At 57.5% G+C, this 22,183-nt stretch overlaps 1 protein-coding gene and 1 long non-coding RNA gene across 5 annotated transcripts in view; one reads left to right on the top strand and one right to left on the bottom strand.

Moving 5' to 3' along the window:
- Positions 1 to 1,185: 1,185 nt before the first annotated feature.
- HOMER3 (homer scaffold protein 3) overlaps positions 1,186 to 22,183 on the bottom strand; it is a 37,058-nt gene continuing 16,060 nt past the window's right edge. For all 4 annotated transcript variants that reach the window (XM_027834287.3, XM_037885459.2, XM_027834284.3 and 1 more), the window contains 6 exons: positions 21,864 to 21,971; positions 16,844 to 16,965; positions 14,732 to 14,888; positions 11,456 to 11,566; positions 9,561 to 9,641; positions 1,186 to 8,052 (listed from right to left, as the gene is read on the bottom strand). In XM_027834287.3, coding sequence (XP_027690088.1) covers positions 7,864 to 8,052; positions 9,561 to 9,641; positions 11,456 to 11,566; positions 14,732 to 14,888; positions 16,844 to 16,965; positions 21,864 to 21,971 — 768 coding nt within the window. In that variant the 3' untranslated portion in view covers positions 1,186 to 7,863. The remainder of the gene's footprint in view (positions 8,053 to 9,560; positions 9,642 to 11,455; positions 11,567 to 14,731; positions 14,889 to 16,843; positions 16,966 to 21,863; positions 21,972 to 22,183) is intronic.
- Positions 9,220 to 10,602, top strand: LOC119564451. Its single transcript, XR_005223322.2, has 2 exons — positions 9,220 to 9,790; positions 10,386 to 10,602. It is a non-coding gene; the product is annotated as an uncharacterized LOC119564451 (long non-coding RNA).

The raw sequence follows: 22,183 nt of genomic DNA, 5'->3' as shown, positions 1-22,183 counted from the left end.
CCCCTGTCTCTGCAACGGCCCTTTGTGCTGGGCTAACGTCCACCCTTAAACCCCAGTACTGAGGCCTTAGTCTGACGGACCTGCTCCCCAGCGTCACCCGCATCCAGCAGCGTTAAACAATCCATTTGCAGGCCTGCCACTGCATGAGAACAGAGCAGCAGCCCCTGCCTCCATCCACCCACAGCCCCACACTGAGGCCAAGCCGTTAATATCTGCCAGCAGGGTGGCCCCGGTGCGAGTAATCAGTACTGGAGAGAAGCAGTGTTTCTCCCACCTCCTGCCTTTGTTGCATCTTCTTTGCCTGCTGGGAAGTGAAAGGCAGTTAGCTTGACTGACAGAAGCAGCCCAGTTGTTACTAGGCAGGGCTCGGCCTCTCTCACCTGTACGGCTCCCAGCACTTAGATTATTCCTGCCGTGAGCAGCTGGTGATGTGGCCTGATGGTGCAGCCTTGTTGCTTCCTCTGGAGCACGGAGTCTTGCCGGGACGAGGCGTGCAGGCTCCAGCCCTTGCGAAAGGGATGAGCTTCCCCCGGTGTGCCTCTGCCTTAGCTCCCCGTCTGTCCTGGCAGGTCCTGCAGGGCTCGAGCTGCTCTGATGGGCGATGATGGCTAGTGCGAGCCTGGCTGGGCAGCCACCCAGCAGAGGGGGTGTGTCCCCTGGGTGCTGATGGCCTAGCAGAGCTAAAGACGAGGCTGCGGATGGAGGTGGCAGGGATAGAAGCAGGCCGTGCCTGTTCTTGATCATAACTTTCCATGGCTGCAAACATTAGTGACGTCCGAGCAGGGTGCACATGGCGGGGGGAACAGATCCAGCACCAGGCTACTCAGGCCTCTGCAGGAGATCGGCCCGGAGGGAGCAGTGGATCACACCGGTACCCATCGGCTGGGATGCCGCGGTGTTTCCCGGGGGCTGCGTCGTGCTGCTGTGTGAGCAGCCTGCTGGGCTGTTAACATCAGCTCTCCTGGTCCAGCTGCTGCTGCTCATACTCCCCTTGCAAGGGGGGGCTCTTGTGAGAACTGGAGCCTGCTGTTCCCAGGAGGGGGTGCAAGGAGCTGGCCATGGGCAGAGGAGAAGAGCAGGGCTCGCGTGACTAATTGTCCCCACAGCTCACGGTCTTGCCATGTCCCGCGAGCAGAAACAGCCGGCGTGTGCCAGAGAAGAACAGGAGTAATAATCACAAATTACTGCGGGAAAGGGGATGGCAAACCTCGCCGGAGGCTCTGCTTTTATTGTGTGTATCTGAACATTTTCCAATATGCACATTTAACTGCCTCCTCTCAGCCCATTGTCCTCCTGGGGAGGGAGGGGGAGGGCGGAGGCTTTAAACTGGGAACTTTCCCCCTAGCTGTGAAGTGTAAACAGACCAGCTCCAAAACTAAAAATAACCCAGGTCCTCAGAGGCAGAGAAGCTGATCTCTCCAGCCCTGACGGGGGAGGGGGCTGGGTCACCATCAGTCACCCAGCTGCAGCTCCCTTGGCAGGTTAATCCCAGCTGGGTCCCCTCACCTGATTCCAGGATTCAATCGGAGCATCCCATGGTCACACTAATGCAGGCCCAACATGGAGCTGCTAAAGGATTTGTGCCACAAGGGCCTATGCAATGGGATTGCTAGGCTGGGTCATTGCCTGCTCACGGGTGCAGGGCATTGCTGGGAACATAAACCTTTTGTTCCTTCTGGTAAATCACATTCATGGGTGAGGTGTTCTGACACTTGTGCCCGGCCAGAGCCATGTCCCTTGCGGATCACCAAGCATGCCACAGTGCCCCTGGGGGACGATTAGCCCCTTTGTACAGCTTGGGGAAGTGAAGCCTAGAGAGGATTAAACGACTCGCCCACGGTTGCAGAATGAGTCAGTGGCGGAGCGGTTAGGAGTCGTGTCCGCTATTCTGAGCTGTGGCCAGCTGCAGTGCCAGACTGAGGTGCCCAGGCTGTGTGTGCACCGTGGGCACGCTGCATTGACATTGCTGTAGGATGTGCTCCAGTGGGGAAATGTCCTTTTGCTGAGGGTTCCTGCTTGCTGTTCCCCAGAGTGACAAACCGGATGTCCCTCGGGCTAGGCCAGGTGTAGATTCTGAGGCCAGAAGGGACCATTTCAATCACCTAGTCTGACCTCCTGTATCACACAGGCCAGAAGGCTTCTCTGTATTGATTCCTGCACCCAAGCAGATGGGCAAGAGAGACTCGCACTGTGCATCGCTTCAGGGCAGCGACCAAGACTCCCAACTGCAGCACATCTGACCCAGCAACCTGCTAGTCGTGAGATGCTTGTGCAAGGGGAGAGTGTTACACAGAGCTGGAACTGACACACTTACAATCCTGACGCATGGACAACAGGGCTGGAGGAGCCTTGGGGGACTGTGGCCTTCCTCTGAACACATCTTAAAACGAGGGTAAGGTCAGACTGAGAGAGAATTCAGAATGTGGGGCATCAGCAAACCACCTGCCAGCCGCTCGTCTGGGCGCGTTTGACTTCTTGAAGCGGCTGCTCTCCCCTCCACTGCCCTTTGCGGCTGCACAACCATGTCTCAGAAAGACGAATCACACAGCGGCTCTTTGTTTCACAAATGTAACCGCTTCACCCAGAACTCTTACAGGCGGGTGAGCTGGGATGGGGGCGGGGAGGGAAGGGCTCCAAACCTAGCACCTCAGAACCCAGTGGGAGATCTGAAAAACAGGCAGCTGCCCAAGACTGGGACTTTGTGGGGAATCTGGTATCCAAACCTCCCCATATTCAGTGGGAGCTGCTCAGTGAATTACCTGGGGGAAGCCCAGCACCGATCTTTAGGTGTGAAGACCTTGAAGATTGTTTTTGCCTAGGCTAATCTCACATACAAACAGCCCCCCCCCCCCCGCCCCAATCACTGCTCAGGCTGTGCTTTACATGCATTGCCTCCTAAATAATTAAGAAGCCCATTTGCCGGCAGATGCATCAAACGCACTGAGTTATCTGCAGTCAGCAGCAAAGCCCCTGTTATTGGGCTGCTTGACAAGAATTGCCAGTGGGCGAGAGAAGCAACAATAAAAGCAGCCGCGTTGCAGTTCACCGGCTGCTGTTTGCATAAGGAAGTGATTTTAAAGTGATGGAGACGGAAGTCTGGGGGAACCCCCTCGGGTTTCTCGTGGGTGCTGAAATGGGAGCGCTTCCCGGGCCTGGGAAGTGTGGGTTGGTGTTAGGAGTGGGCTGTCTTAACAGATCCCGGAGTCAGTGCTTCATTTGAGTGGGGTGGAGCCACGCTGTGCTTTGCTGCACCCAGCTGCCATGCGGCTGCCTCCTCTGGATTTAGGGCCTTTCTGGAACTAGCTGGTGATAAATGGGGTTTGTTGGCTTGGAAGAGCCGAGGATTGCAAAGGGAGGGGCCCTCCAGAGTCATCCAGCCCGTGCTGGCCCTCCACCGCCTCGGTAAAAGGCTTTTAATGAATAGGGGCGACAGGGCAGAGCAGATTGAAAAGCTGCTCTTCCAGATTACTCTGGCAATTGCAAATAGCACCCGTGGGGAAATGAGAGCATAACGGAAACTGGCTTGCGCTCTTGCTGGGTCCTGAACAACTGGAGGGCAGAGTGGCATAGCACAGGCTGGCCAAGGTCGACTGTACAGTGTGCCGCATGCCCCCCGCCGCCCCCCAAAACCCTGCTGGCCCCGAGGCAGACAAGGGCAGGAGCACAGGCTGCGGACGTGCCCTAGTGAGGAGGCAGTTGGGCAACTCAGCCAGAGGCGTCCACGGCTAGAGAATTAGATTGAGAGGAAGTAAATCGGTTCATGGGGCATGTATGCTGGGCCATGCTCATGCCTGGGGCGACGGCACCACCCTCACAAGTGTCACAGCAAGGGAGAATTGGCACCCTGGGGTTGCTCATTTCTCTGGGGGCAGTGCGGTCCCAGGCCTGCCCCACCTGGATGCTGACAGGTCCGTCCCACAGGGGACTTGCAGCTTGCAGGCTGGGTCGCTGGGTCTGCAAGGCAGGGGTGTCCCCAGGAGCAGGTGAGGAAGTGAGTCGTGATGTCATGGCCAAAATGTACGCTGGTCGTGTGGAAACCCACTGAACTCTTTCTAACAGCTGCAGCTCAGGGCTTTCTGCTCCCCACCAGCCCAGAGGGGACACCCCGCAGTGAGCAGTGTGGAGGGAACACCCCACTCCAACAAGCCCCAGCCCACTGCCCTGGTCTGGTCTGTGTGGCGGGAGCCCCGGTTGCACCCGGGCGGCGGTGCTACGTCCTGGATTGGATTGCTGGACGTGGCACCAGCAGTGTAGAGTTCTTGGAAGGCAGGTGGGGCTGGTGCTGTTTCAGCATCACATGCCAGCCCGGAGCCTCGCCCACTGCAGCATGGCTGCTGCGGCAGTCGTGGGGCTGAGCCAGGCTTGGCAGGGACTTGTGCTGGGACCCTGGGTGTAGCCAGCTGCTCTTGGGCAATGCCGCACCAGAAGAGGTGCCTTCGCCAGGCAGTGAGATGCTGGAGAAGCACCGCGCCTCCGACTCTGCTCAGACCTCCAAACCAGGGCCAGGCATTGCCCACTCAATGAGATCAGATGGAGATGAGCTGGCTAACCCCAGGAGGGGCGCCATGCCCTGCCCCATTGCCCTCTGCCCTGTCAGCCCCGGAGGAGCAGCATTCAATCAAACCATGCATGTTTGCATGTTGGTGGCCTGCCTTTCATGGGATCATCGTCTTGCTGCTGGGTCATGACTAGGGGCTGTGCCCCATCAGCTCCTGGCAGTCGAGGAGCGTAGGGTGTGTCCTTACATGGAGCATGAGGGGTTTTCTGTTAACCTGCCTCGTTTAAACTGGAGCCTCGGTGTCTGAGAGCCTCAGGCTCCTGCGGGGGTATGGTGGTACAATGGGGACTCGGCCCCCAGAATAGATTTGGTTGGTTCAGGGCCCAGCCTTAACATCACATGGTTTTAAATCAGCAAGCTAACAAGTTCTAGGGCCCTATTCTCCCGTCCCCTCGCAGGCAGACAGGGCAGAGCCTGCCCCTTCCTGCCTTCGGTCAGCTCCTTGGCCATGACTCACCATGCCCAGCTGTTCAGTGTCCTGGCTCCCCGTGACACAGCTGGATGCGGAGGAGCGGTGACTCAGTGCATGGCGCTGCGTCTCTACAGGACAGAAGGAAGGAAAGCAGCAGCAGCTGCGGCCAAGGGAAGCAGGCCAGAGCCAATCAGGTCCTGGCTGGAGTGTGACCCTGAGACAAATGACTCCTGCGCCGTGGTTGGTGGGGAAAGCTAGGCCAAGTGCAGGCTGGAGCTCAGGGTTTGCCATGCACATGGCTCCTGTCCGTGTGTTTGTAACATCACTGCGTGAGTGGAGCCCCTGCCACACTCCCGACTTCAGTCAGTCAATGAGCCAAATTAGCCTCTGCTGGAGGGCTGAGGGCGTTACACCGGGAGTGACTGGGGCTGTGCTTGCGAGATGTAAAGGGTCATTACAAACCCTGGCTAATGACAGTGCTGCTGCCAGCAACAAGTCTGGGCTAGCAAGCGCACAGGTGGGCAAGGCAGGTAGGAACCGGGCAGAGCTGCAGTCTCAGCTGAGCGCCATGCTGTGGCTTGTGTCAGCTCCATTCCCACTCAGAATCAGTCCTGCTCCACTCGGCACCTCCCCGTCTTTCAGCTTGAGGGAGCTGACTCAGCCTGGGATGTTGCTCAAGCCGGTTCAGCCGGCCCCGATTGCTGGGCAACTCCCATCTCGCCACCGGCCACACGGTAGCGAGAGGCTGGGTGGGGAGACATGGAGGACATAGTGGTGGGAAGTCAGACCCCGCCCCTTTAACATGCCCCTTCTCCTGGTCGTTTGCATGTGGTGTGAGACACAGACAGGACCCGGGGGTGGGTGAGTGGCTGACAACGTGCAGGGGAGATGCCTCCTTAACCAAGCGCCGGTAGCGGAACCAGAGTGAATGCACCTTTCCTGCGGCTGATCTCTTATTTTCCAAGGGGGCCACGGTTGCCTCCGGACCCGGAACCCAGGGCTGCATGTACCCCCGGCCATTCTTGTCTCCCCCCCACACACAGTGAACACCCTGCGGGCGGCACACGTTACAGCTAGCTCTAGCCCCCACACAGGCGTGGGAGCAGCTCATGCAAAAAAATTCTCCTGGCTGCGCAGGTTCAGAAATCTACATTTCCCCACAACTCCTAAGCTTTGAAAGAGAGGTTGGGGGCCAGCCTAACCTAGACACCTACTTCAGGATCTCCCTGGCGCTTGCTCCTGCCCTTACGGAAAGCAACAGGCCAAATACCTGTCTCAGTTACACAGGGGTATTCAGGGGCTGGGGTTCAAGGGAGCCCTGAGGCAGTTAGGTGCAATGGCAGATCCACTGAAATCAGAGCAATCACTTCCCTTCACATCAGCTTCACACTGAAACCTCTTCTCGTGCTGGGGGCGTGAGCGAGAGGCGGCTCAGCCCCACCTGAGTTACGCTTTTCACCCAGGTACACGCAGACAGAGGATCTGACCCTGTGGGCAGAAGGCAGGATTTGGCTGCTGGGGTTGCTGGAGTTTTAGGCAGATTCTGCAGCATCTTTACAAGTCCATGGAAACATTCTCCAGTTATTACGTCTGTCTACACTACACCTACGGCAGCAAGGAGAAAAATAAAAAACAGATCCGGCCCTGGACCCTCTGGGTAACCGGCTACGTCTACACACGCTGCTTCCTCATTAGACACAGGCTAAACATGCTACTACGCAACTAGTGGGCTCCACAGGGCCCAGGGTGGTGGGGGTGGAGGGGTGTAACAGCCCTTCCTCCTACAGGCCTTGTTGGATTTACATCATTTGGCAACATCCATAAGGACCCGCAAATGTCCCGCAGCCCCTAGGGAGCCCAGGCCCAATGTGCTCCAAACAGCCAGCGTCCTAGCTGCATCCAGCTGTGCAGCTCAAGGTGGAGCATAGCATGGGGGCCTGCACCCTCCAGAGGCCATGTGGCTCGTGTGGCCTGCTATATCCCTGGACCATGCTTTCCAAGAGGCAACAAGAGCACCTGGGATTTGCTGCATTTAACTCAGGTGAGTGACAGCCCTTGGAGCCAGGACAGATGCCCTCCCCCCCCCCCAAAGCTATCCCGTTTCTCAAACCCTAATCTCCACAGCACTGCCTGCTCCTCCCAGCTTAAAGCAGCTTTGGAAGGTACGAAAACCCACTGCCTTAAAATAAAAAACATCTTGAAATCCTGCAACTTATTCCCCTCTGGAGGGTGTGACCAGGCAGCCACAGAGGAATGGGGCCAGGTGAGGAGCTGTTCCTGCCCCTGGGGGTCCTGGAAGCCCCTGACAGTGAATAAAAAGTGATCAGAGTCTATTAAAAAGATGGGACATGAGTACGGTTGGGAAGGGGGAGAAGGAGCAGCTACCACCCATGGTGTGATGGGCCATCGCCTCCTGGGGCTGGGAAGGAGGAGCCAGGCAGTTTGGTTCACAAGAAGCAAGCGGTTCCCTATAAAAACTACTGAAGAATGGGCAGGCAGGTGAGCCCTGTCTCTAGAATAGGAGTGTTTCCTTCTGTAAAGATGTCAGGGAAATGCGTTAGTGAGTGAGGCCAGGAGAGTAGTGTCACTGAGCAGCATGGGGAGACCCTGCCACCTCTGGGCCACGCCGCCGGGCAGGATCCAGAGAGGTCTGGACATGACTCATGGACACTCCTTGGGTGGAAACCCCCCACAGTTCAGCTGCCCACTGGCACCACGTCTGCCCTCAATGGACAGCAGGCAGCTCTGGCCAGTCTCCACACACAGTTGCAGGCGGCTGTTGGTTTGTGGCTGGACCCCGCCCAGGTCCCAATTCCACGGCCCTGCTGCAGTTTGCGACTGACCCCAGCTGGGCTCTGCCCCTCCCGGAAGGTGTCTCTGTGGCCAGGGCTGCTCAGTTGCTTTCCACCAGCTTGGCAAGTCCCTGCCGGAGCTCACTGAGCTCAAATATCTTCACATCCATTAGCTCGCCCACCTTGGTGACTTCGCCCTGCATCTTCTCCCTCTCGGCCAGCTGCTCGGCCAGGGTTTGCTCAGCCACATGCAAACGTCGCTCCAGCTCCGCGTTGCGTCCCTCCAGCTCCTGGCCAGGGATGCAAAGACTCAGTAAATAAAAGGACAATGAAGCAGCTACCCCTCCACCTTAACCGCACCCTCCTCCAGCAACACACACACGGCAGCTACCCCTCCACCTTAACTGCACCCCCCCCCCAGCCAACACACACACACAGCAGCTACCCCTGCACCTGAACACCAGTGCGCACACACACCCTGCCTGTTCTCTACACCTGTGCCCTTCCACTGACACACACAGAGAGGTTATCCCCTACACCAGCACAGATGCCCATGTCCTCACCCCTACTCATCACATACCCATGTGAACAATCCCCCGCCACGGCCCTTCTCACACGTGCACGGAAAACACATTCCTTTATTGATCCCATTGCTGAACTTGCCCCAGCATCTCTGGCTGGAGTTCCCCTCTTAGTACCTGGGCTTGACCCCCCCCGGCCTGTGTGGTCTGAGCATCACCCTGCTGCACACTGCACGTGGCAGGAGTCTGGGAGCTCAGGTCTTCCACACGTCAGCCATCTAATTGGACCAGCGTCTGGAGGTGCAATGCCACAGCTGTCCACAGGCCCAGCAGAAACTCTCCTCTCCTGGCCTCTGGCCAGGCTTGGAGCTGCAGGCCTAAGATAAGAGCACATCGGTCTGTCTCCACCCCACACCCAGCACCCGGTCACTGTGCAGGAAGATGCTTGAATATATTCTTTGCCTCATAAAACCAGAGTCCTGTGTTGTGAGCAGAGCCTGTATCAGAGTCCCAGGCCCCAGTGGTCCCTGACGGGCACAAGCAGACAGCCCTCTCGGAGCCTGGATAGATGGATTGAGAGAGCTCCCATCTGCTTTCTGCCTAGGGGTACAGAGCAGCTTGCATTCCTCTTTGCCTGCTCTCCCCTGTGAACCCGCTGGAGTCAGAGCTCCACCCGCAAGGGGGTCAGCTGGCAAGAGACTCTCCAGCTCCCCTTCCCGCAGGCTGGGAGTATCCTCTGCCCAGAATGGGGCCCAGCCAGTGAGGGCTGCCTGGGGATGGAGGGTTACAAGGCACCGCCCCGCCCCAGCTGCATGTCCAGCAGGACGCATCAGGCTCTGGGGGAAGTGTGATACGCAGAGAGGGTTCGTTATCTTCTCAGTTCACGCTGGGTGTGTGCATATGCTGGGTGTGACTGCCTTTCTGTGGGGCGTGGGAGGGAGGGGAGAAGGACATCCCAATCCTGTTGCCCAGCAGCACCCCAGGAACACACAGGATGGGGTCCCCTTGCTGACCACGGCTGGGGAAATCATTCCCCTGTCAGCAGCTCTGCAGAAAGAGGAAAGGGGGGGCCCAGCCTAGTTTGGCTGGAAGCAGAGTGAGAACCCCAGACCTGCACCCTCATGGGCACAGGGGAGAGGGGTGTAGCTGGGACGGTGGTGCCAGCCGTCCCCCAGTCTTTAATGGTGCATCACGATGGACCAGTCTAGACAGTGGAGTGCTGTCCCCAGACCTGCCATTCTAGACGGGGTCTCCCCGGCCAACCTCCCCTCTGTCACCTGCAGCTTCTGCAGCATTTCCTCGCGCTCCCCCTCCGTCTCCCACTGGCTGCTCTTCTGGCTCTTCAGCTGCTGAATTTCCTGAATCACAGAAAGGAAAATAATCACTGCCTGGACCAGCCCCGTGCTCCCTGAGCCATCGCTTCTGATGCAGCCTCCGCGGTCATAGGCCATGCCAAGCCAGGAGACCGATGCCACATTGTGCTAACACCCCACCACAGGGGATACAGGTACGCAGCCCCCTCAAACCTCCCCTGACTATGGCCAAAGCCAGCTTCCCTGGCTCCGGGCCCTCCACCCCCAGCCCTCCTGGCTTAGCCCATGCTGCTTGTCTGACCACCCCCACAGGGCACGTCTACACTGCAGCAAGGGGAACAGAACTGGCCCACTAGAAATCCCAGTGCGGATGGTGCAGCTGGGGCTGGAGCTTGAGCTCTCAAGCCTGGGGCCTGGCTGGGAGCATGAGCTGCCACCCAACTGCACTGTCCACAACCAAGCCCTGTTAGGGTGAGTCTGTCTCCCACGGCTGGAGATGTAGATGCACCCACAGTGTCCTGCTCCAGTGCTCACATCCAGGCCTTGTCTGTGCCGCCCCCTCCTGATCCTGCCTGCCTATTGCCCACCCTTTCCTCCAGCCCGCACTAGCCCAGGAGCCTTAGGTCTTAACAAAACAAAGAGCAGATTAACCCCTCCGCCTGCCCTCTGCTTGCACACCACCTCCTCCTGCTCCCACTGCATCTTAGACTCCTGGCTTGGCTTGACTCCAGGGGCAGGGCCTCCCCGCGTACCCCTCACACCACGGCCTTTCCCCTTTCTTCTCGGCAGGTGATGGGGGCAGACGGAGCTCTCGCTCCAGACACACACTGAACAATCCGCAGAACAAACTCCCACCCCCACCCCTTGCCAGGAGCATCCCCCGGCGCTGCCACCCACCAGCTTGGCACAGCTAGGGAAGAAGGTGCAAATGAACAAAGCCCAGAGACTCTCTCCACATCTCCCCTCCCCCAGCCCCTGTAATTAAAGCTCTGCTTTCAATCATTAATGTACATGCTGTGAAAGCAAGAGGCAATAACTAGGCCAGAGGTTAAACATAGCTGCTGAGGAGAGGGGCAGGCATGTGGGGCACGCTGTGCCATCTGCAGCTGAACCAGCTACACCAGAGGCTGTCATGGGAGGGGTGAGGCAGGGGCTGTCTGATGCCCTGGCCTGGGACCAGGAGCCTTCACATGGGGACTCTCAGGCTTCACACCTATTTAGCCTCAATCCGCTTTTGTGAGCAGGCCAGGAGGCCACACGGGGCCCCTCCAGTGCTGACCTGTGACCCTCTTCTCCTTGGGAAACTGTCCTCCCTTACGCAGGGGCTTTTCGCACCACTCTGCACAGAGGAAGCAGAACATGCTTCAGGAAGCATCTTGGGGCCCCAGGGCCCCGACAGACATCTGCTCCCCAGACTAACCAGCGAAGTGTAGCCCCAACAGCTGCTACGTTCGCTGGAGAGAGGTAGAGTGATGGGCACAAAGCCAACAGGGAGTGGGGGAAACAGCAGGGGTTTGCTAAAGGGCAGGAAACCGTCCAACGTTACGGAGGCTGGGGCTGGCCCAGTAAGATCTGGCCCAGTGCCACAGAACAGAGTTCTCACTCACCCATCTGGGGGTCATTATCTGAGCACGAACACAGGGCTCCATGCTCTTCTCCCTGGGCCCGGGACAGAACTCGCTCTGAGAGCGGCGGGAGCGGACCAGGCGGGTCCCACAGGCCAGGGAGGAGGGGAGAGATAGAGGGTAGCATTGTGGGGTGTGGCAACGACAGCCCAAGATTTACTCATATTCACTCCCTTGGGGCACTGCGGTCATTCAGCCGCTGCTCTGTGCCCTCATCTGCTCCACTGCTGTTACCTCGTCTTTAGCCTTGATCAGCAGCTCCAGCTCCTCCAGCGTCTGGTTCAGCTCCTCCTTGCTGCCCTCACTGGAGGAATCGTGGGCTCTCTGCAGCTCCAGTTCAGCCACCTACACAGATATGCAGGGAAGAGGGAATTGGGTCACGGTGCTGCGTGCCTGCCGGAGCTGGGTGCACAGGCCTGGGGATGCAGCAAAGGGGCTGGGCAGGGGCTTGCACACTGAGGCAGGTTGAGACAAACCTTCAGCTGATGAGCAAGGTGATTATTCCTGCCCAGAAGCCCCCGGACCCCAGCAGCCACAAAGAGAGGGAACCTCGTGGCTTCTAACTAGGACATGCCCACCCCACAATTGCAGACTCTGCTCCTTGGAGGATCTGGCACCGCTGTCCTAAAGCCCTCCTGGCCAGACTGGGGGGATATTTAAAGGGGAAGGATCTTTCCCACTGTCCCTCTCTGCTCAGTGTGTAAACATGGGCTGGTAAAGCTGGGAAACTCCACCCCAGGGCCCACCACGAACAAGGTATCTGAGGCTTCAGTTCTCCATGGGCTGGCCCTTCACTCGCTATCGCTGCTACCAGCCCTTCTCCAGAGCTGGGCCCCACCTCTCTATGGGATTTCGGAGTGCCTGTCACCTTGGTATTTAGCTTCTACAGACCAAAGGCTTCCACGAGCCCCCAACACTATAGCCGCGCAGCAGGGAACATGGGGCGGCAGCCATGTCTAGCTGCCCACACCCCACACTCCTTGGAGAGCTGCGCTGGGCATGGAAGATTCTCTTGCTGCTCTGTCTGTGCTGGGACGTTAGCAAATGGCACCAGGGACCCAAGGGTCAGGAGCACGTGACAGTCCCTAACCAGCAAAACTCAGCCATGATCTCCTCCCCTCCTGCCAAGTACATCTCCCCCCAAGGCCCTCCCCCCGCAGATACTCACTGCCTCTTCCCCGGAGGTTCCCCTTCCTCACAAGTACCCCTCTCTTCTTCCACCAGAATCTCCCCTCTCCTCTTCCCTCAAGGGTCCCTCTGCTCCTCCTCCAAACTCCAAGTCTAACCAGGTACCGCTCCCCCCCTTCCCAGACTTTCCCCTCCCCAGACTCAGAGACACAGGGCCTTTCTGGTGGCCCTTCAGCCCCTGCCCAGTGACTGGAATCCTCAGTCTCACTTTGCACAGAAGCAAGATCTTGTCCAGTGGCTCCCGCCGGGCTGACCCTGAACAAAGATTCCCTCCCTCCCATCAGTGCAGATCACAAGCTCCAACAAACATCAGAACCACGCTCTATCTATAGCCCCGTTCCCCCTTCCCCTGCAGTCTCACACTTCCAGCAAAGCTGGGCCAGCTGACATCAGTCGCACGACCCTACAATGTGCGCAGAGGGACAGGTTCTGTGGAGCCAGAGGCTCTGCTGCAGTCACTGGAGTTACCACAGATTTACACCAGTCTTAACGAGGGGCAGGGCTTGGCCCAGGCGCTCTCCGTTTCTGAAAAATGCTGCACAGAAGCTTTAATAATTAACCGGCAGAGGATTCGCTTGGAAAAGTTCATCCCAGGACCCGCACCTAGGATGAAAACCCTCGACCTTGTCGGCACTGAGCTCTGCTGGTGTGGTTCCAGTAGAGGGGTGTGCGGTGGTGGGATACATCAGGCTACATGGGCTAGGCTGGGCCTGCAGCAGGCTTAGCTTGACGCTGGTGATCATAAGCTGCCAGATTCCCAGGATCACTGCCGTCATGATCCTCAGAGCTCTGGGCCCCTGGAGGCCACCCCTGACCCCATGATGGGAGCGCCTTGCAGTGAGTCAGCAGATGCTCTGGTTTATTAATGGGCAACTCTCTGGACACTCTTGACTCTTGATATTTTCCCCAGTTCTTCCAAGTTCCCGTTTATGGGGTCAGCCAGTCTCATTAGACCTACGACCATCTCTTTGGATGGCAGAACATTGAACAACGGGGGGATGGGGGAGGGATCGGCAGCCCTGGGTTCTGAGGCCCTTGGTTAATCCCCACAGCAGCTGCTGTGGGGGTAGTGGCAGGCGGCGCACACTTCCCTCTCCCACCACCCACGTGTGCACACCTCTGCCACGTCTCCCAGCCACGCCTCGCAGGGCGTCCTCTAGGGGCGAGAGGGAAGTTCATTCTTTGTGGCTTATTCAGTCCTTGGTGTTTCTGCTGAGAATTAGCATCAGGCCTGGAGACTCTCTTTGGGATGCTCACTGGGTATTGGGCTGGAAACCACCAAAGCAACACCTAATGGGACTACTGAACAGCCCTACTTTGCCCGGGAACAACGGCTGCTTCCTTCAGACCTGCATGTAATCCAAACTGGCCTAGAGGCGAAAAGGCTCCACAACCCCTTTGCAAGGGCTCTGTAGTCCCTTCCCAACCAAATCCTGCAAAGACTCCGCAGCTGCCTTCCCAAAACTCCTCTCCCCAGCAAGCCTTGCCGTGCAACTGTCACTCCTCCGCCCTGACGCAGGCACAGCTGATGCGGGATCTCTCCCCCACTGGTTAGGTCAACAGCCCCTATTGTTCCACCAAAGGCTGGATACAAGGGCCTGTTTGTCGGGATCACGCTGCTGCTGTTCTGCTCTGAGCTAATTTTAGCAGCGTGAGTGTCTTTCACCCCATCTGTTGCCAGGCCAGACAGCTGCCCAGGTGCATGGCTCAGGGGCAGGAGGTGAATGTGACGGGGAGCACAGCCCTCACTCATCACGGGTGGCAGCTGGGGAACCTCAGGCAACAGGAGTGAGGGAGAAACACTCCCACATGCTCCCCTCCCCACCCTTACCCTGCTGTACCAGCCATCCTGCAGGAAGGGAGGGCAGGGGAGCCGGACCTGCAGTCACTCAGCAGCATTATCTCTGGCTCCTTAATAAATGCTGTCCAGAGGCAACATGGGGCGGAGGGGCATGTGGGGTCACATGTCCCCCCAGAGTCACTGCTTGGCTTGTACTGAGCATGCTCAGTAACAGCTGTTGAAGCTGCTGTCCTCACTGGCCCCCCAGTCTGATGCGAGGTCCCATCCTGCTGGGCTCTTAGGAAGGGGACTGAAGTTTGGAGATCTAACTCTCTGGAGCCCTCACCTATCACCAGCAAACAGGAGGCAGGACAGCAGGCTAAACGGCCCAATGGTCTGATCCATTATGGCAACAGCCGTAACCCGCTGACGCCCAGGTAGAACCCTTCATCTGCAGCCGATCTCCCACTGACACCCAAAGCATGTGGCCCACAAGCAGATTTGAGATCAGGGTGCCGCCTTGCCCCATTCCTTGTGCTCACCCGCAGCCGCAGCGTCTCTGTCTCCTCCTGGTACGCAGCCAGCTGCTTCTTCCACTGCTCCACGCTGGCGTTGGCTTCCTGAAGGGCAGCCACCAGCTTGTTGTTGTTGTCCTGGAGGGTGAAGAATTCAGCTTCCCACTGAACCTCGGGCACCGAGCTGCAGGAGGGGGCAGGGAACCACAAGCCGGGAGTGAGAGGCAGGGAGAGAGGTCTCTCCTCCCCTGGGGGTTTCAGCAGAGAGGCCTCCCTTCCCCCATTGGGCAGCTTTCTGAAGAGCCAATGCCCAACACAGACATGCCCTAATCAGAGCCAATCCCGCGGGACGGGACCTCAGGCCACCGTGACCCTGCCCATCCAGGGGCTGCTCTAGCCTAGCCTTGCACCCTTCAGAACACCAAGGAGGCCGTCCTGGAAACCATGGCTTCGGCACTGAGCAATGGTGAGTTCCAACACAAGACAAACACTGCAAGCTCCCGTCAGAAGTGCAGGTCTGCTGGCGACAGGGACATGGCCTCCTCTGGGCAAACTGCTGCCCTGCCTAACTGTCCTCCCCCTTGACATTCCACCTGGGACGTGCCATTGAATGTGGCTGGGGAGAAGCCTCCCGCACCAGCCAGGGCTGGGTTAAACGACCCACAGATGGAGAGTCTTGTCTTTAATCTCTATGGCAGGGCTTTGACCTACAGGACCCCCAGGCCTTCTCCCTGATCCACAGGTCAGTGGTGACCACATGCTCCCAGAGGGAAGAAGGGATGGGGCTGCTACGGCCGCCCAGGCTGCTTTCAACCTCGTCTCGATCTCACTTCCTGAATCTAGACACTTGTGCCAGGCCGGAGCCTGTGTCTGTTTCCTGCCATTGCCATGTTTGGCTTTGGGAATCTGGAGGGGGGCAGGGGATGAGCGACCATCCACATGGCTCCCGCCATAGTGGATGAGCAGCTGACAGGATGCCTCAGCTGCCCGGGAGCAACATGCTTGCATGGCGCTGGAGCTGGGGATGTCCCCCTGCCAGATTAGCAGCCACGGCAAGGAGGCTGAGCTGCCAGGAAGGGGCTTTGCAGCCTGGGGCTTGGAACCCACCCAGCTGCTCTGGCTCTGAGTTTGCGTTGCAGTAAAGTGACTAAATGGAACCAAACTAAACCCCAGAGGCTTTTGTGGGGGTCAAATGACACTTACCTTCAAACACCTCCTAACATGCAAACATTGTCATTCCCCACCCCCACGCCAGGCAGTCCCAGGGCAGAATCCAGCCCAAAGACTTCAAAAGAGAAAGGGACAGGATCTGCCTGGAATCCCCAGGAGAATTACCACCAGCCCAGCCCTGGGCCAGTTAGACAGGTGTGAACACCGGACACCTCAGACCAAGGACCTGGGGCAGAGCCCTCCCTTCGTCTCCACTGTGTGTACAAGCTGCTTGGCCAAAATGCTTCAGCCCTGAGCTGCAGCGATCCCCTGGTGGGGCAATGGGGAGGGATGTATAGATGGGGGCTCCGACTGCCAGAAGCTGGGACTGGACGACAGGGGATGGATCACCCGATAATCGCCCTGTTCTGTCCATTCCCTCTGAAGCACCTGGCACCGGCCACTGTCAGAAGACAAAAAGAAAAGGAGGACTTGTGGCACCTTAGAGACTAACAAACCAATGAAGTGAGCTGTAGCTCATGAAAACTTATGCTCAAATAAATTGGTTAGTCTCTAAGGTGCCACAAGTACTCCTTTTCTTTTTGCGAATACAGACTAACACGGCTGCTACTCTGAAACCTGTCAGAAGACAGGATACTGGGCTAGATGGACCATGGGTCTGACCCAGCATGGCAGTTCTTATGTCCTCATGTAAGGCAGCAGTGGGTTTTTAGGGGCAGCATGCAGCCAGAAGGAGAACAGAACAGGGTCCTGCCCTGAGCACTAGGCTTGAGATGGTGGGGGTCCCGGGGTTGTACCCTGAGTCTGTGGGAGCAACAGTGTTAGCCGGGGACCAGGGAGACAGGAAGAGTTAATTCCTCCCTGGATGGGAAAAAGCTGGGATCCCCCTTCCCTGCTGGGGACTGGACCTGAGAGTGCCCTGAGCAGCTGGGCTAGGACCTGAAAGCCCCAGCTAGGCCCTTGCCTCACCCTTCGGAGAGCATCTTCTTCAGCCGCTCCTTCTCCGTTGTTATCTCGACGTCGGCGCTCTGGCTCCGGAACAGCTTATCGTCTCCCGGCCCATTGGAGCTGATGACGGTGCTGGGCAGCACCTGCAGGGGGGTTACCACACGTCAGGCAGATCTCTGGACATGTGGTCACTCAGCGTCTTACATGGGCTGACTCATTAGAAGAGCTCAGGTGTGGGGCCCTGTAGGTCAGTGCTTTGCACTGCTGTGGGGTGACCCCAGGTTCCGTTCAGCTCCTGGGGGGGGATGGAGCATCTCATATCACCAGCAGCAACCCCTGTGGCCTGCCTAGACATGACATCAACAGACGCTGAATGGAGAGATCCCCATCTCAGATCCAGGAAGGCTGCCAAAGGCTGCAGGGCTTTAGACTGTGGAGGTTAAGGTGTGGGAATCTCCAGAGAGGGATGCTGAAGGGGCTGGAATAGGACTGGATAGGGGTGTGTGCTTCCTTCCCACCTGGTCTCTTTGTTTGATTGATACCAGCACTGATGCCCAAGGCACCAAGGGATGGGCTAAATATTTGGCCAGACAGACACACAAACTAGGACCAAGGGAGAAATGGATAGATGGATGGAGGGATGGATAGATAGAGGGAGGGATAGATAAATGGTTGGAGTGATAGAGGGATGGATGGATGGTGGGATGGATAGAGAGGGATAGATGGAGGGAGCGATAGATGGAGGAATAGAGGGATGATAGATAGAGGGTGGGAGGGAGGGATAGACGGATGGAGGGATAGAGGGATGGATGGATAGACAGATGGAGGGAGAGATAGACAGATAGAGGAATAGAGGGATGGATAGATAGAAGGTGGGAGGGAGGGATAGACAGATGGAGGGAGCGATAGACAGATGGAGGGATAGAGGGATGGATAGATGGATGGAGGGGGGGATGGATGAATAGATGGATGGATGACAGAGGCACAAGTTTGTTTTCATATTAATAAGCCCCTCTCCACACTGGTTAGTGGGTCCTGCATTCACTGCCCCAGCCCGCAGTGACACCTTGTGCCTCTGGCAGGAGTCCTAGCACAAAAATCTCTGAGCTGGTGGACTCAGAGCCCAGCTGCTCCATGATGAGTTCACCAGGCGTTCCTCGCTCTTTATGTGCATTTTTTTTAAGGTGGTAAATTCTTTGGCCCCAAACTTGTGGCTTCACGGGTTCAGGCCCTGCTGCCCCACCCCTCTGCCATCTGCCTTGTTCCCCGGGTGGCTCCAAGACATAGTAAGCTATAAACCTGTCAGGGAGATGGAGATTGTGGATCCTGCAGGGGCCCATGGCTAGTGACTGGCCTGCTGGGTAGGACGCCTGAGTTCAGCTGCCCAGTCTAGTTTCTGCTCCTTTGGTTAGCAGGTGAGCGGTTAGCTTGGACGAGAAGGGAGCCCCTGAAGGCCAGAGATGGAGAAGGCAGGAGCCACTTATACTGCAGTAGTACCCGCCAGGTGTTAGACACTTTCCGAACACAAGGGAGATGCAGTCCCTGCCCGAAAGTGCACTCCCTCCTCCATGGCACTGTCGCTCCCTGCTTGCACCAGGACAGAATATCAATGGGATTTATCAAAAGATCCTTCCAGATTGTTATCTGGGGAGAATAGACACCACAGAGCAGGCGGCACAAGCAGATTCTATACCCCGCAGCCACCTGAGAGCCCCCAGCTCCTTTGCACGTCTGCTGACAGCAGGGAAGAAAGTAGGCACAGAAATTACAAACTGATCTATAAAAAGACAGCTTGAGTGCTAGACATCAGAGCCCCTCCAGTCTGGGATTGGCTGAGACTTCTCCTTCCAGTCCTGGGACCAGTGGAGTCCTCCAGGGTTTATAGGTAGCCCACGAACACCCAGCCACCTGATCTCAGTGACTTTCCAGGGTAAGGACAACCACCTGACCTAGGAATCTGCTGATGCCTGTAAATGAGCAAGACAGGGCCCAGTGTGGAGAGGCCTGAAGAGAAAGGCACTGACCAAGAAGGGTGACTAGGAATGTCACGATCCCAAAGTGCTTTATAAACACACACCCCTGCCTGCCTGCCCACTTATCTATCACCCCCATTTTACAGATGGGGAAACTGAGGCAGGGGAAGGGGAAGAGTCTGGTTTCCAATACAGTGAATGGGAGCTGAGGGCGCTCAGCACCTAGGGACATTTTCAAAACTGCCCCCTGCTTTTAGGGGCCTCGCACTGTGGGGCGCCCAACTCGAGACACCTTGGGTCTGCGGAAGCAGGACTTGATGGACGGGTAAATGGCCCCTAAGAGGAGGGCTGCTGCAAACTGAGATCCACAGCTCTGGAAGTCTGAAGCTTAAGGATGCTGGAGCTGAGGGAAACACAGGGAACCAGGGAGGCCGGATCAATCAGTTATTTACGTGTGAAGACCCAAAAACAGCAGGCAGCAAGAGGGCACCTGAGGGTGTTTTTACAGGCTGGCAGCAGCGTGCAGGACAGGGTGCGTGTGTACAGGCCAACGATGGACTGTATGGAAGGGTGTGTATGTGCAGGCCAGTGGAGGGGTGTGCAGGACAGCGTGTGTGTCCTGGCTGGCAGTGGCCAGGGAGCATATGTCTGTACAGGCAAGCAGCAAGGTGTATGGGATGGTGCATGTGTGTACAGGCACACAGTGAGAAGTATGGAAAGGGTGTGTGTGCAGATGCCTGCAGGTTGGTGGGGCATGGGAGGGGCAGTGCAAGTGTGTGCATACAGACTAGCGATGGGGCGGGTGTGTGTATACAGACAGGCAGTAGGGTTATGGGCTGTGTGTGTAGACGGCTCTCTCCCTAGATCTCTCCTGCCTTACCGGGCTCGCTGTACTGCAGCAGCTGCCCCAGGTGAGGCTACGCCCTGACAAGGGGTGTAAACCCAAAGATTGTGCTGCGAGTGGTCGCCCCGGGGGCGAGCATGTGATGCTGCAGGAGGTGGGATATTAATCCCTCACATGGGAGCTGGAGTATCAGTCGCCTGCCATGGAAATGTACCATTTCCAGAGCAGCATTAGCTCAGCTGACAGGGCATTCTATCTCAGAGACTGCAGTGCCCAGCACGCTCCCAGGCCCAGGCCTGCTGAGTGCCTCCCAGTGCCAGACCCAGACAGAAGAGGAGGGCAGCCTGATTCTCCCCTCACTCCCCCCAGCTTTACATTGATCTAGCGTCTCTGAAGTCGATGGGGCAGCCCCCGGTTGAGGCGGGTGTGAGAGGGGAATGAGGCCCTGTGTTGTCTCCAGAGCAGGTTTTACTAAGCACTGGAGGCTGAGTGACATGTAGGGGGTGACGTGCGCTCTGCAGCAAGAGGTGGGGGTTCAAATTCCAAAGAGCCAGCTGCACTCCCCGAAGGAGCAGAGCCGGGGAGAGCCATGGATGGAAGGGCTGGGTGCCTGGATCTCAGGCGATGAAGCAAAGCACTACAGGGGCAGAGTTGGGAATTAGACATGCAAAGCGTTGCAGAGGAAGGAGCAGCCCACCTTTCTGTATCTGGGGGGGGTGCGGGTGCGGCAGGGGAGAAAATTCTCCCCACCTGCCTGCTCCATCCTTCTAGTCCTCCTCCAGCAGCAGTCAATCTCGGATGGTGCAGAGGAAGGTGACCTTGCCCACAATGCACCTGGCCAGTTGACACAACTTCCCCCACCCAGACACTGGTATCATGGCCTTGCGCGTGGTATGAGCACACGGAAGCAGCAGACGAGGCTGTCAGCGAGTTGTGTGCTGTAACAATGGTGGCCCTGACCTGGTGCTCTGAACGACGCTGGCGGGGAAGGCTGCCCACTGCCTCTGCCTCCTCCCTCCCACGCACAGAAGAGGGGGAGAGATGAGAAGGAAGCATAAAGGGCCGATGCCTCATCCCACATGCCCCCTGCCCAGTGCCCCCTGCACCCACCCCCCTTCAGAGCAGTAGCCAATGTGGTCAGGTTGCCTTGGTCCAGTTTTAGTGCTGCTGAGTTGAATAGGCAGCAGGGAACGAGAGTCGCTGACACCCTCTCCTGAGCTGCAGTTACACTGAGCAGTTCTGAATCAGCAGCTGCTTTAAGCCCTGCGCTGTGAGCCGGCACCGGGGTGCTGGAAGTGTTCTGTCCCCAGTACACACAGGCACATTCTACCTGGTGTGCAGAGCAGAGCCCTCCCCATGACTGACAGATCGCAGACTGGCCCCTGGAGCTCTCACACGATGACCCATCGCTTCGGTGGGCGCTGGCTCTGCTGCCCCCACTCTGCTCTCTATTCCCTTCCCCATTTCCCACCCCTTAGGGAGAGAGAATGGGAGCCTCATTGGAGAGATTTCTCCCTTTGCTCCATCATGTATGGCATTTCCAGTCTCCGCAGAGCTTCCTCCTCCTCCTCCTTTTCCTGCAGGCCAAGGTGCTGTTCGCACTGCCTCCTCCTCCTCTGCTGCTGCTCCATCTGTACTCAGCCCAGAGAACGCAGTGTCCTCATCCCCCAGCTCCCCTCCTGTTGCCAGGAGATCAGGGAAATGCACAGTCACCTCTGGGATGCACCCTCAGGGTGCACAGCTCCTGAAGAGCTGCCGTGGCTAGAAGAGGGGTAGAATGCACCATGGCCCGTCTTCTCTCCTCCGTCTAGCAGGCACTGGAGGCTGGTTTAGGGAGACAGGTCAAGCTTTCAACATGCTGCCAGGGAGACCTGGGATGCAGCTTGGTCTCCAGGGGAGAGAAAAGTGGAGGGCTGGCTATCGACTACTCCACTCCATCAGCACTACCTTAATGAAATGCACCCAGGGGAGCCCTGGCATGGGCCATTCTCCGCAGACGCAGGAGTCCTTTTCTAGATGCTTTTGTAGATGTAAGTGACAGGGATTGGAACTGCGAAGGCCAGTTGGCTCAGTGCCCGATGCCTCCCATGGGGATTTGCATTCAGGGCCCTTCCTGATGGTGGCTAGCGCTCTGTGGAAAGTGATGGGCTCTGCCCCTGTTGCCAGAGGACAATGGGATGGTGACCATTTTCCCTAGCAGCCCCACCCCAGCTGCCAAAGTTACCTGGTGAGACGTAATGTTCAGGGCAGGATTGGTCAGCTCCGTTTTATCCTGTGATTTTTCCCTTGCCAAACGGGCTGCTTCTTTCACCTCCTGGAACTTCTCCGCAAACTAGGAGGGGCAGGGGGGAGATGGGGAGAGGGTCACTCTATTGTCTTACAGAAACGTCCGAAAAGCGAGAACTGTCGTTAGGGTTTACCTCCCTCCTCCTGTCACTATTTCTCCCTCTCTCTGCCCCTTTCCAGGGATCTGGCATGTTTTTTGCTTCCTCCCCAACCTAGCGGTAATGTCCAGAGAACGGCCCCACCCCATCCCAGACCAGG

The sequence above is a fragment of the Chelonia mydas genome, chromosome 25, assembly GCF_015237465.2.
Source record: "Chelonia mydas isolate rCheMyd1 chromosome 25, rCheMyd1.pri.v2, whole genome shotgun sequence".
Classification (NCBI taxonomy): Eukaryota; Metazoa; Chordata; order Testudines; family Cheloniidae; genus Chelonia; species Chelonia mydas.
Note: the sequence above shows the minus strand (reverse complement) of the source record. Positions and strands in the feature narration are given on the sequence as shown.